At 39.1% G+C, this 13,026-nt stretch overlaps 1 protein-coding gene and 1 long non-coding RNA gene across 3 annotated transcripts in view; one reads left to right on the top strand and one right to left on the bottom strand.

Annotated features, from left to right (window-relative positions):
* NFE2L2 (nuclear factor, erythroid 2 like 2) overlaps positions 1-9,249 on the top strand; it is a 36,962-nt gene extending 27,713 nt beyond the window's left edge. The window contains exons 2-5 of the mRNA XM_015814973.1: positions 2,769-3,038; positions 3,188-3,280; positions 3,456-3,653; positions 5,472-9,249. Coding sequence (XP_015670459.1) covers positions 2,769-3,038; positions 3,188-3,280; positions 3,456-3,653; positions 5,472-6,650 — 1,740 coding nt within the window. The 3' untranslated portion in view covers positions 6,651-9,249. The remainder of the gene's footprint in view (positions 1-2,768; positions 3,039-3,187; positions 3,281-3,455; positions 3,654-5,471) is intronic.
* Positions 9,250-9,605: 356 nt separating this feature from the next.
* On the bottom strand, positions 9,606-12,783 carry LOC107286582. Of its 2 annotated transcripts, XR_001548861.1 has the most exons (3): positions 10,499-12,783; positions 10,050-10,158; positions 9,606-9,771 (listed from the first exon to the last, which is right to left on the bottom strand). It is a non-coding gene; the product is annotated as an uncharacterized LOC107286582 (long non-coding RNA). The 2 variants fall into 2 exon arrangements; XR_001548860.1 differs by having other exon boundaries at positions 9,606-10,158.
* Positions 12,784-13,026: the final 243 nt, after the last annotated feature.

Here is a 13,026-nt window from a genome sequence, read left to right as displayed (position 1 = left end):
AGGGGGGGGGGGGGGGGTAAACCCCGGCTCCAGATGGTAATAATAACAACGACGGCCAGTATGTTATGGCAATGGCTCATCCCCCAGGGCAACTCTCCCCACAATGTCCCAGCACCTATGCCAGCAGTGATGGCCACAGTCCAGATGCCTCCACAGTCCACAACAACAGTTGGCAGCAACAGTTGGCACCACCAGTCTCTCTCCTCCTGGTGCTTCTTCTCTAGAATTCCTCCTCAGGTTTCAGGATTCAAAAACCACCTCCCTCCCTTACTCTTTATTATTAAAATCCGAGGCTAGAAACCCCAGCCAACTCCCTTACTTCACACTCTTGCTTGCCTTTTCAGATATCCTCCCACGGAGGAAGCAATAAAACTTCACTCTATCTAGCCTCTATTTAAAATACCCTTGATAGAAAAATAAAGTAAGCTTCCAGACCTTCTCTTCTCAACTCCAACCCACCTGCCTTCTCCTTTTCTTCCCTTTTCTATCCTTCCTCCTTCCACTCACGCCAGCCACACTCAAGCCAACTGCAGCTGTCCCAATCTTCCCCTTCCCAGTCAAGCTCCTGCAAGCACTCTCGGGCAGTCCCCGCTACACATATAAAACAATGTCCTTGTTGAATAAAGCAGTACAATTGGATTTGCATATTTACATCTGATTGAAGTAACTTGTAAATGATAAGCTCATAAGATGATATATGCTAATCAGATCAAATCAACCTTTATTGTCAGAGTACAACATGTGTACAATGAGATTAGCTAAGTTTGTTTTTAGTTATTTTGCAATGAAGGCTTTATTCTAAGATTTTATATTACAGTATGAATTTATGGCTGAACAATAAAGTATTGTTGTTGTCACCTTGCAGAATAATTTTTCTCCTGGATTTTCCCCTATATTCATTTTTATAAAAGAATTAAGCTTGCAATATCTGGTGTCATTTACTGTCATAACTTTTTGAAGTATCCTTAAAGAGAGATTTGCCTTAATCTATAATTCAATATTCAATATTCTTAGCTGGCCAGTTCCTTTAGTAAGACAAAATAGTATTTAAGAAACTGGAGTTAACTTAATCAAGCTGACTTCTAAGCATTGAATAATTAAAAAAAAATAAAAGAATACAGTAGCTGTCATCTATTCATGTAACAAGTGGTAAATATTAGTAGACATGATATAATTCCTATCAATATCAATAGTAATGAGTAATATCAAGAATGTATTACTTAGCTGTGTTTTGGCAATCTTGAAAATAATAACAACAATAATAACAATAATAATAACAATAATAACTTTATTGTCACTTTGAATGTACACCAATCGGCATACATCAAAATGAAATTTCGTTGCATACAGCTCTCAAAGGGTCACCATCTCCAATATCCGTTCCTTGTTCGGGGCCAACTCAAGTTTCAGAACGTCCATTTTAGTCTCTAGGGCAGTGATGGCGAACCTGTTAGAGACCGAGTGTCCAAACTGCAACCCAAAACCCACTTATGTATCGTCGGGTGCCGGGTGGATGTGGCCAATTGGGTGGGCGTGGCCCAATGGGTGGGCATGGATGCGGTGGTAACGGCAGACTGGGTGGGACTAAAAAGTTCAATCAATTCCAACTTTGCGAGATCTTTTTTTTCCCCTGCGAGAAGTTAAAATTGATTGAACCTTTTTTTTTTTGCACACGGCGGCGGAGGCCTAAAGCGAAAAGGTTTTATAAAACCCAGCTGAAGGCCTAGGACTGGGGCGAGGGCGCGTGTGCCCACAGAGAGGGCTCTGCGTGCCACCTGTGGCATGCGTGCCATAGGTTCGCCACCACAGCTCTAGGGAGTAAACGATGGCAAACAGGACAGATGGAAATAGAGCTCCATGTGGATTAGCCCTCAGATTAGCTTGTATTTCTGCATGATAACCTCGCCTCCTTTCCTTTTTCTGATCCTGTCTCTTCCACCTTTTCCTTAAAGGGGCCTTGCTCCTTTTCACCCCTGGAGCATGCTGCTGCCACCGCCTCCAACTCCTCCAAAAGCCTCTCTCCCTTCCTCTGGGCCTGCCGACAGCCTCATCCAGTTCCTTCGCTCCATAAACCCCGGGACCTCTCCTCCTCTGCCTCCTTCGGAAACAGCCCTGATTTGCAATAGAATCCGTCGTCGCTAGGCCAGCAGTCAGATCTTGCTGCCGGCAGAACAATTTCAAACAGCGCAAACAACTTTTAATGGTCTCACCAACAATCACTGACATTTTTTTAAAAATGGCAAGATTACTAGCATTCACACAGATATAATAACATTATGTAATTCTGTGTTGAACTACTTATTAATGCTTACCGGTGCATGCCTTTGAATATTTTTTGGAATCTGATATACTTATTTATGACATTTATTTATGACAGCCCTATTTACATTTACTAATGAGCAATAAAGACATTTAAGACTACAGGCATACAGTGCATGTTTATTCACAAATAATTGATAGGATTGTTTTGAAGTAAGTGTTTACAGTACATATATTTTACATTAAATTTCAAACAGTGCTCAGCATTACAGTGCAAGTCATTTTTTCTTTTAACCACTATTCCTATTGCTACATTTCCATGTTTTGTAATCAAATACCTACTGAATTTTATATTATGGGATATAACATTGATGTTAATATCGATCCATCAACTTTGGGCTTTGGTTGTATTTTCAAACGCTTAGATATAATGGCCACTCTTTTTGAATAGTACATTTAAAACACAGACAGCCCTGATGGTCTTTACTTTCTTTCTCTCGCGCATATAGGATGTGACTCTGATTGACATTCTCTGGAGACAAGACATAGATCTTGGAGCAAGGCGTGAAGTTTTTGATTTCAGCCAAAGAAAGAAAGAATATGAACTTGAGAAGCAGAAAAAGCTTGAAAGTGAGAGAGAAGAGCAGCTTCAGAAAGAGCAAGAAAAGGCCTTCCTGGCCCAGTTGCATCTGGATGAGGAAACCGGGGAATATGTTCCTATCCAACCAGCTCAAGCTGTTGAATCCGGAAATTCTGCCATATCCAACAATTATTCACAGGTATAAGCTGTAAACATAGAACCCCTTTTTGTTCTTATTGACTAGAACACCGTATTCCCTCTTCCATGTTTCTTTCACCCTGGTTGCTGTGGGTGTCTTCGATGAATCCGCATTTAACACAATTGTAACTTTCTGTGTTTCTTACCCAGAGTGTACATATTTCCAAACAAGATGCAGATGTTCTCTTTGATGACTACATGCAGATTTTAGCAGAGACATTTTCATTTGGAGACGAGAGTGAGGTAAAAATATTCACCACTTTGACAGTCTTTATGGACTTAACTGCATCTCTTTCCTTGTTACTTTTTACATCCCTCTTAATACTGTGAGCCGCAGATTTGACGATATACATCTTTTCATGCTAATGTTTAAGGCTCCAAGCACAGGTATATCAATGATCTCTTTCATATATTCTAGATTTCTCCAGCTGAATTTCGACAAGTGGCACCTTTGGAAATGGCTGCCAATCAGGTCTTTGTTGAATCTAACCCTATGCAGCGGCTTGACTCATCTGTACTTCAGTCTACGATCCCAGAATTATTAGATACAAAAGTGGAGAACACACAAGATATAGAACAAGTGTGGGAAGAACTCCTGTCTATTCCAGAACTGCAGGTAATATTTGCTGTCAGTGTTTGGCTATGTATTTTGGACAGATATTTTGGTAAAAGGAAAAATTACCGTTGACATTTTTGTCTTCTCGGTCAATTCTCTCCCACATCACTCTGCATAGGATAATTCAGTGGGAGAAAAAAAAAGAAACGTCACCAAATAACAACTTGACAGTGTTCTAATAGCTGTGAACTACTTAACTTGCAACCAAGATTTATTTGTAGTGCAAATGAAATAATATTTGTTTTCTAGAGAGAATTTGTACTATAAACTAAAGCCCTAACTTGCATTACAGTCCTAAAGCTAGTTTGCTTGAAAATGGATTGAAAGTCTATTTGGTTATTTTTATTAGGAGAGAAATCTTGCTATTTAATATCCTTTTGATAATTGGGGAGGTTTTTTTTTTTTTAAAAAAAAAATCTTGCTCATATCAGTTTTATCCATAATTGCGTAGGAAGAGTAAGCCTGCTTTTTCTTAAAAATAAACAGAATCCTCAGTTTCGTACTCCAGAAATCCAATTATTTGCAAGCTCATCAGAGACTTTAAAATATTTTAAAAGCCTAGATTTTTTCATATGTCACGGATTTTGTTTTTTGAGAAATGACACTTTGTAAATCTAGAGCAGCGGTTCTCAACCTATGGGACGTGACCCCATTTGGGGTCGATTGACCATTTCACGGGGGTCGCCAAGCAAGGCTGTCTGCCATTTTTCCCCCTTTTCCGGCGGGTGCCTTACCTCCCTTGAGCTGGGCCAGCTGGTGGTCGGCCTGCTCCGTCTCTGCCGCTTGCCAGCTACGCCTCGGCCGGTGCAGGGGGCGGAACCACGCATGCGCGGCACTCCCGGGCAGGGAAAGTCCTCGACTTACGACTGGTTGGGTAGTCCTCGACTTACGACTGGTTTAGTCCTCGACTTACGACCGGTTGGGGGTCGCGGCATTAAAAAGGTTGAGAACCACTGATCTAGAGTAACAATAATGAAAAGGAGCGGGAATTTATAAACAAAACACAAATTATTTTACCCTGAATGCAGGGAAAACAGAAATTTCTCAAACAGAAGTTGATTCTTGAGGAAAGAAACCTGGTAGGTCTACATTTATTTATATTGAAAGGCCATACCACTCAATCCTACAAAAGGAATGGTTCCGTTCCTGTTATGAGGAACAGCATAAACTCTTGCGAACTCTTACATTTAAGCAAATTTCTTGAGTTAGGCAACTGATTCAAATACAAGTTGAATGACTGAAGGGTCGATAAGTTGTAGTTTCAAGGTTCTGATGCATTTCATCCCCTTCTCAGTATTCACATTTCCTTTTTGAAATTGTCAGTGGAGAAAGAGGGGAGGGTACTAATTACTTGCATCTCTCTCCCCCTCATTTCTCTTGCTTGATGTTTGTCTCACCAGATTTTCTAGTCTCATAGTATGTAAAAAGGTGACAGTGAAGACTACAGTGTCCATGTGTGTGGCACAAGATTACCCATAAATACTGCCTCCCTAGCTCCAGAGATGCATCACCTGCTCAGAAACTGCTAATGTGTAAAACACGATTAGGGAGATTGTCCTTCTCAGAGGTCCTCCCCAAGTTGTCATTTTTCATGTGACAGAAATGTTAAACAGATGGAAAGGAATCATATAATTACTCTGAATTACATTTAAATCGGATTAAACCAAAGCTTAGTTGCTAGGCTGCATGCAAGCATGCCACTAAAAATTCTAGTGTGGTTTTCAGACCAGAAAATCCTCCAGTACGAACTCTAAAATGAAATACATAAGATTATCGTGTAAGTTTTATTGAACATTTTTGGAACTTTTCTTTCTACAGTGTCTTAATATACAAAATGACAGTCTCGCCGATGTAACATCAAGCCCATTTGCTGTAAATACCACATCAGAGGCAGCCGATAACTTTACCTTCTACAATTCAATATCGGCCATGGAGAAAGAAATTGTTAACTGCAGTCAAGACTTCCTGAAACCTTTGGAGGATCCCTATTCCAGCCTAGGGTTGCCAGAAGATTCTAGTCAACGTAGCACTGATTTCTGTGAGGATTTCTATTCCTTTATTGATGTGAAGATGGACACCAGAGCGGCTACTCCACCATCTCATTTTGTGGATCAGGCAATTGCTGGCTTTTTAAGTGAACCGATTGACCTTTCGGATTTTGCTCAGTGCAAAGCTTTTAACCAAGACCTTGCAGGAAATGCCCCCGAGTATAATGATTCGGATTCTGGTATTTCACTGAATGCAAGTCCCAATACAACCTCCCCAGCTCATTCTGTTGAGTCATCTTCGGTCTGTCAGGATACAGGCTTTGGATGCAGTGATTCAGAAATGGAGGAGATTGATAGCGTCCCTGAAATTGTGTCACCAACCAATGCAAAGATTCACTCTTTTCACCTGCAGGTTCCTGCCTCTCCATCTCTGGAGCAAGGCACCCCAAAGCCTGACTTACCGCTTACTAGTACACCTCAAAGAGAATTGCCTGCCAATCCTGGCCACGTTGAAGCTCCATTTATGAAAGATAAGCCCTTCAACCAAGAAGAAGCTCATCTCAGTAGAGATGAGCTGAGAGCAAAAGCTCTGCAGATCCCTTTTTCTGTTGAAAAAATCATCAATCTCCCTGTGGATGACTTCAATGAAATGATGTCCAAGCAGCACTTCAACGAGGCTCAGCTCACTCTGATTCGTGACATACGAAGGCGAGGCAAGAACAAAGTAGCTGCTCAAAACTGTCGTAAAAGGAAACTGGAAAACATTACTGAATTGGAGCACGATTTGGATTACCTGAAGGAGGAGAAAGAGAGGCTCCTGAAAGAGAAGGTGGACAATGACAAAAGCCTGCAGCTGCTGAAAAAGCAGCTGAGCACCCTGTACCTTGAAGTCTTCAGCATGCTTCGGGATGAAGATGGCAAGCCATACTCCCCAAATGATTACTCACTGCAGCAAACCAGAGATGGGAGCATTTTCCTTGTGCCTAAGAGCAAGAAGCTAGAGACTTAAGTTCTGAAGATCAGGGAGACAAAAAAAAATATTTCTATGATTATTTTTACATTGCTATTTTCTATTGATAAGCATCATGTAACCCAACATTGTCCTTTTTCAAGTGACTATATGTTTTAATGTATGATCGCACTAAACCATTAGCGTAAAGCAAAATGTATGCACAATGGATAATACTTCCACAACACACTAGTAGTTCTTCCTGTTATATAATAGCAGCTTAAGTAGTTTTTGTGCTTGTGTAAATATTTCAAGATGTCTTATTTATATACAATTTCTATAGTTGCTTTATTCAAATAAGTATCAAGCGTGATTTAACTGCTAATCCTACATATTTACAAAATTAATTTTCCCTCTTAAGGTACATCACTTTATAAATGCAAATGATTTTTTTAGTTTACAAGTGTATTTACTTTAAAATAGCAGCTTGAATGCAGTATAAAGTGATATGTATAATGCAGCAATAGGACAGAACCCAACCAAAGACAAGCACTTTGAAGAATAGCTTAGAGTAGGAACATTAAGCATGTGCTTAACATTCTTTCATTAAAATTAATGGAGCTTCAGGAACCTGATCATTGGAAGATTGTTAGATGATAAAGAGTTTTTGTACTTTTAAAGTGGTTAATTTTTTTATTTGATAATTTAGTAAATGGTTATGTAAAGTATGATTTTGTTTCAGCCAAAGCTGCACAACTATGTTACTGAATGTGGTTGAAATGGGGGAGTGGGTCACTGGATAGACACACAACAGCTTCTTATGAATCTTAAGCTTTTATTATCCCAACTTTTTTTTCTAGCTTATATTTTCATATATTTGACCTGAAATGTATTAAAAGTCTCTGAAGCCAGATTGGGTAGTTGAACAAGACTTTATTGATGAGTAGGGGATCTTTGGCATCCTAAACTTTAGGTTTTTAAGAAGAGATTGGACAACCCCTTGTCTGAAATGATAGGGTCTCCTGCTTGAGCATGGGGTTGGACTAGAAGACCTCCAAGGTCCCGTTCATTGTTCTGTTAAATAACCTCTTGATCATATTCATAATTTTGCCACTTGGGTGCACTAGACAAATAATTGCACCATTAGATTTAAGTCCAGTACCCATACAAAGTTGGACGTTAAATAACTAATGGGATTCAGTTATTCAATTCAATTTTATTCTTTTAAGCATGTTTGTAATTTAGTTTAAGAATGCAGCTATTTATTCTATATTTCAGAAGAAAACTAAGAAGAAAAACACGATACTAAGAGATAGTTTTCAGGAAACAGGTTTTTTTTTTTAAAGAAATGATCAGTTGTCTCTTTGAGAGGAGCAATGGACAGTACCTTAGTTTGATATATAACATTTATCCCCAAGGATCTACATAGAAGTATTGTAAATGATTATGTGCCATTAAGTCGGTGTCAATTCAGCAACCAAATTGATTTCCATGACAATCTGCCCCTGGCCCAGTCTTTCAGGTCTAGTATGCACCCACAGTGACTATGTCTTTCAACCTTGCTGCTGGTCATCCCCTTCCTCTTTCCAAGCCTTTTAATGGCCCTCCTAAATATTAATAGGGATGGGAGCCATTCTGACTTTGAGGGGCAGATTGTGGGAGCCAAGCAGTTCATTTCTAAACCCCTCCTCCTCGTACATCCCATTGTGTGGAAACTTGAAACATCCCGTTTCAGCTGTTCTGTGCTGACAAGATACTGTCGATACTCAGGACCACAAAGGATTTAAAGGGAATAATCAGCATCTAGGATTGCAGCCAAAACAACTCTTATTTCAAGACTATTTAGAATTGCATCAGGTTAAAAAAAAAAAAAAAACCTCAAATCCCTTTGCCAGAAAGATTTACGGAAAATAGATTTCACCCCATTGTTTTTCTGTAACGGAATTCAGTCCAGCGTGTAAAGAGGACAGGTATCATTGGTCATCCAACAGGTTTTGTGCTTGAAGGATTTGAACATGGATTTCATCTCCACTCAATACGGGAGAGACCACGTTACTCTTGATTTTAGCAATGGAAGTGGCATCAAGATGCAAATTGCAAATTGTCCCAGTTTGTAATTTAGGCTCGAGTGACTTCTACGCTGAACTGGAACAGAACCAGGGCTTTAGAATGAGATCCACAGCACCGAAGAGCTCTTTGTTATACGGCATCTTCTAATCAATTCATTCATGAGCGTTTGTTGGCTTCTCTTTTTTCACATCTTAAAACTAGTAACTGATTTACCTTTCTACCATTAAGAAAAAATAGCATTTTTGTGAAGTTTATTGAACAAAATGCCACTCTTTTGTGTGGTAAAAGAAATAGATTACCTTATTTGAAAGAGCACTGCAATGGTTACAATCCTCACGGGTTTTAACTGTAGTTTTATGGAAGTCAGTTATGTGGTTCAGGGTCTTCAGCTTTTTATATCTCATACTTAATTCTTTGAAGACTTAGGAAAGAAAGAACAAATCCTATCTGGGCTTTGTTCCCCTGCCTAAAAAGCATCTGATTACTGTTTTACAGTGTTTTGCAGTGAAATTGCACAAATACGCCATTGTAAAATTACTCATGCTTCAAAATTAAAGAGAAACATTGGAAAATTGTAATGTGATACAAATCTAAGAATGTAGCTTGTATTCTTCATTCTCAGATCATTAATGGTACACTGACATATCGACCCAAATTACTAATCCATAATGTCAGCTAGAAATTATGAAAGTGTGCTTGTTCATGTAAGCATGCCCTGAGGTTTTGTTCTAGCAGGATGTGACCTTAAACTCTGAGACACATCCCCTAGGGTAGAGCCAAACATTTGAACAGAACCTGTTGTTTCATGTGGAACTAAATGAGCAATGTGAATCCAATATTCCTTTAAGTGGCTTCAAATAGTTCAACTTTGTGTCCTAACAATTCAGAAGAAATCATGCAAGTCAGTTGCTTAATGCAGAAATAAATGATGATCCAGTACTAGAATTCAGATTCATCAACTATCATAATTAACTATGTTTTATTGTAAGCATTTGATTATTACATGGTTCAATTTTTGCTCTCATAGCTATCAGTTGTATGCATGTTCCATTGAAGAATCAAAAATTTCAATTTATGGAAACAGACGATTGTTTCTTCAGGATTAGTCATCCTGCAGAGCAGAAGATAAAAGCAAACAATTTAGCACATTAAGAATGGTAACCTACTGAATATCATAACTTTGCTAAGTTTATTGAGGACCATAAGATCCCTAATGCTGGCACTGTTCTAGCACCATAATGTATATAAAGCCCATCACCAAACGTACAGTTGGTTAATCTCCGTCTTGTTTGGGAAAATATTTAGCTGAGCGCATACAGGATTCAGGTACTCTTTTACCAATAAAAATATCTATCCAAATTTGAGGCACAGAGAAACACATGCACTCACCCCATTTCCATCTTGCTGGGGATTGCTGAGATTACTGTACCCATTTTAGTCTCAACCCTGTTTTCATAAGGCAAAAAGGGAGCATAGGTGCTCTTTGCCACTCATAGTCCTAGGATTAATAGCAAGACACAATCCATAAATATTCTCTAATATTCAGTTTCAATTAGCCACAGTTCCTTTTTACTTTTAACATAACAAGTTGTACATTTGATGCTACTATTATAGATAGGCACAGAAATTGCAAACTACTCATAAATTCATAACTTGCAAGTTAAACTGAGATGCTGACGGCCAGAAAAGGCAGACAATCTGGAACCAGTCCTATTCTTTTACATGCAGAATAACAGAATAAGGCAAATGAATTTCAGTATTACACAATTTAAGATTTATAGAATTTTAAAAATCCTAAAAAAACAAACCCCGAAAAACTCATTTTAAAGATTTGTTACCTGAAAATTAATTTAGAGGGCACATCAAGTATTCCAGGTGAGAATGTTACTGATTTTCTTGCCTGCAATTTGGCAATTAGAAACATTACCAATGGGAATCCAGCAATGCTAACTTTATACTGGCTACTTTTCTAACTGAAAAATCACACGAGTAATAAAATCAGGATTTTCAGGTTGTGTGAAAGGTTGTGTTTTTTTTTTAATTTGCCTGATGTATGCAATTAGGTATGTTCAACAATCTGTGATGCATCATACACCTCTTACCCAAATCACTGGGAAATTATCCCTCCAAAATACAGTGATTCCTGTCAAATTTTGGTAACGGCATTAAGAAGCTATATGCCAGGAGCATGCAAATAGCAAAAAGCAATCAACTGTTCTTAGATTTCCAAAAAGTAAAACAAAATAATTTGTTCCGTTGCTTTCCATATTCTGCTACAATACAATGGGAACTTTTTGTTCTAGGAAAGCAGGGGAGTAAAACTTGTTTCAAGGAGTACCCATTTTTCCTATGCTAAAGTGGTCAAAGGTATGTTATGTTTCATCAGGAAAAAAAACATCTTCTCAAAATATTAAAAATGTTTTGTTTCAAGCTCAGAGTAGTCCTCCCCCCCCAATTCCATTCATGCTATTACATGTTAGACCTAAATGCCAATTATTTAATATACCCATCCACATTGATTTGAATACAGTAATTATTCAATATATTTTCACATTTACCCAGTTTGTTCTTGTCTCCAAAACTCAAAAATTTTTCAGAGCTCAGGAATACAATAAAAGGATCAGTGTTGTACATTCTTACCAAGCAAAAGTTTTCCAATAAGATATCCACCTCTGGTCACAGAGGTTTCTTCAATAATCTGCAAGTCAAACAGATCTTTCTTACCATGTTCAAAGAGGAATTATTTTTTTAATTCATGGAAAGTGTTAGAGACAAACCTTACCTAGTCTTACTCCCCTTTCAGGTCTAAATGCTAGACCTACGACTGGGCCAACTCAAGTAGCTATGACCTGGGGAGATTCCAATTGGTGAAGAACTCTTCCTAGACTTTCTTCGTTATTGCATCACTGACGGGCAGATTTAACTATTTTGGGGAAGCTGCTCACTATCAGCATAGTATATTTATGCCTTCTCTTGTCTGGAAGTTGAAGCTGTTGCTGCCTTGTCCTCCTTTAATTTGCTGACTTGGGCGCTGAAGTCCTGTCTGAATCTCGTTTGATCCTCATTTCGACTAAAATATCTTTAATGCCGGTTATTCACTGTACACTCCTTTTATTTGTCAGAATTCACAGAGATCTAGGTCTAAGTCACTGATTACCTTACAGGTTTCACATTTTCGCAAAAGATTAACACACTAGTATTGTTTTGTCTTTATAACATCAAGAGTCATTCCATCTCCATTAAAAACAGATTGAACGTCTTAACCAATTACTCCAATTATGCTGCTGAATTCAGTCTTAGAAGGGATGAGTTATATCTGATCTACCGTTACAGGAAATGCATGTGTGTACTAATGTAGGTCCCCCTAGAGTCACTCTACTGGGGAGATGGGTGGCATATAAATTTTAAAAATAAGGCAAGTACATGAGAACGCTACAGTAACAGCGTTTCCCTTTCAACAAGCTTTGACTATTGGAATGCACTTTCTTGGAGATAAGACACATCAAGAAACGAATACTTCGAATACTTCATTCCCACCTTTACTCATATGAAACTGTAGATCTTTGGGAGACTGATACTCTTTGAGTTGGGTTCACATATAGCAGTAGCACTTAGACTTATATATCACCCCATGGTACTTTATAATAGAGATCCCCAATCCCCGGGCCGCGGCCCACTACCAGGCTGTGGCCTGTTTGAAACTGGGCTGCGGGAGATATGGGCAAGTGTCCGTATGTAAAGCTCCACTCATGTGAGTGGCAGGCAAGGGTGTGTTTGAGCATGAAGCTCCACTCGCATGAGTGAAGGGCATTTGCTGTTGTGCGCAAAGTTCCACTAGCCACAAAGCTCAATTTGTGTGAATGGAGCTTTGTAAGAGAGCACGCTCTGCTCGCACAAGTGCTGCCTCTCGTCCGAGTGAAGCTTCGAGCGCAAGCACCCTCCGCTCATGCACAAAGCTCCATTTATGTGAGTGGAGGATGTGTGCATCCACCGCTCACACAAATGGGAGCTGTACACGCTTGTGCCTGCAATTCACATGCCCCCCTCCCAGGCCGGGTCACCAAGTCTGAAAGGTTGGAGACTGTTGCTTTAGAACACTCTGAGCTGTTCACAAATGTCAGCATATTGTCCCCAACAATCTGGGTCCTCATTTTACCGACCTTGGAAGGAAGAAAGGAAGACTAAGTCAACCTTGAGCTGGTTAGGATCAAACTGCTGGCATTTGGCAGAGCTAGACTGCAATACTGCATTCCAACCATCGCACCACTACGTTTCCTTATATATAGTTTTAAAGTAAATTTTAACCATAGCATTCTATACCCAATGATGACTTCATGTCTGATTCTTGAGCAATTTGTTCAGCAAT

Source organism: Protobothrops mucrosquamatus, unplaced genomic scaffold (genome assembly GCF_001527695.2).
Source record: "Protobothrops mucrosquamatus isolate PMUCROS unplaced genomic scaffold, P.Mucros_1.0 scaffold301, whole genome shotgun sequence".
In the NCBI taxonomy this organism is placed as follows: Eukaryota; Metazoa; Chordata; class Lepidosauria; order Squamata; family Viperidae; genus Protobothrops; species Protobothrops mucrosquamatus.
The sequence above is the reverse complement of the archived record's forward strand: the minus strand, read 5'-3'. Positions and strand labels throughout refer to the sequence as shown.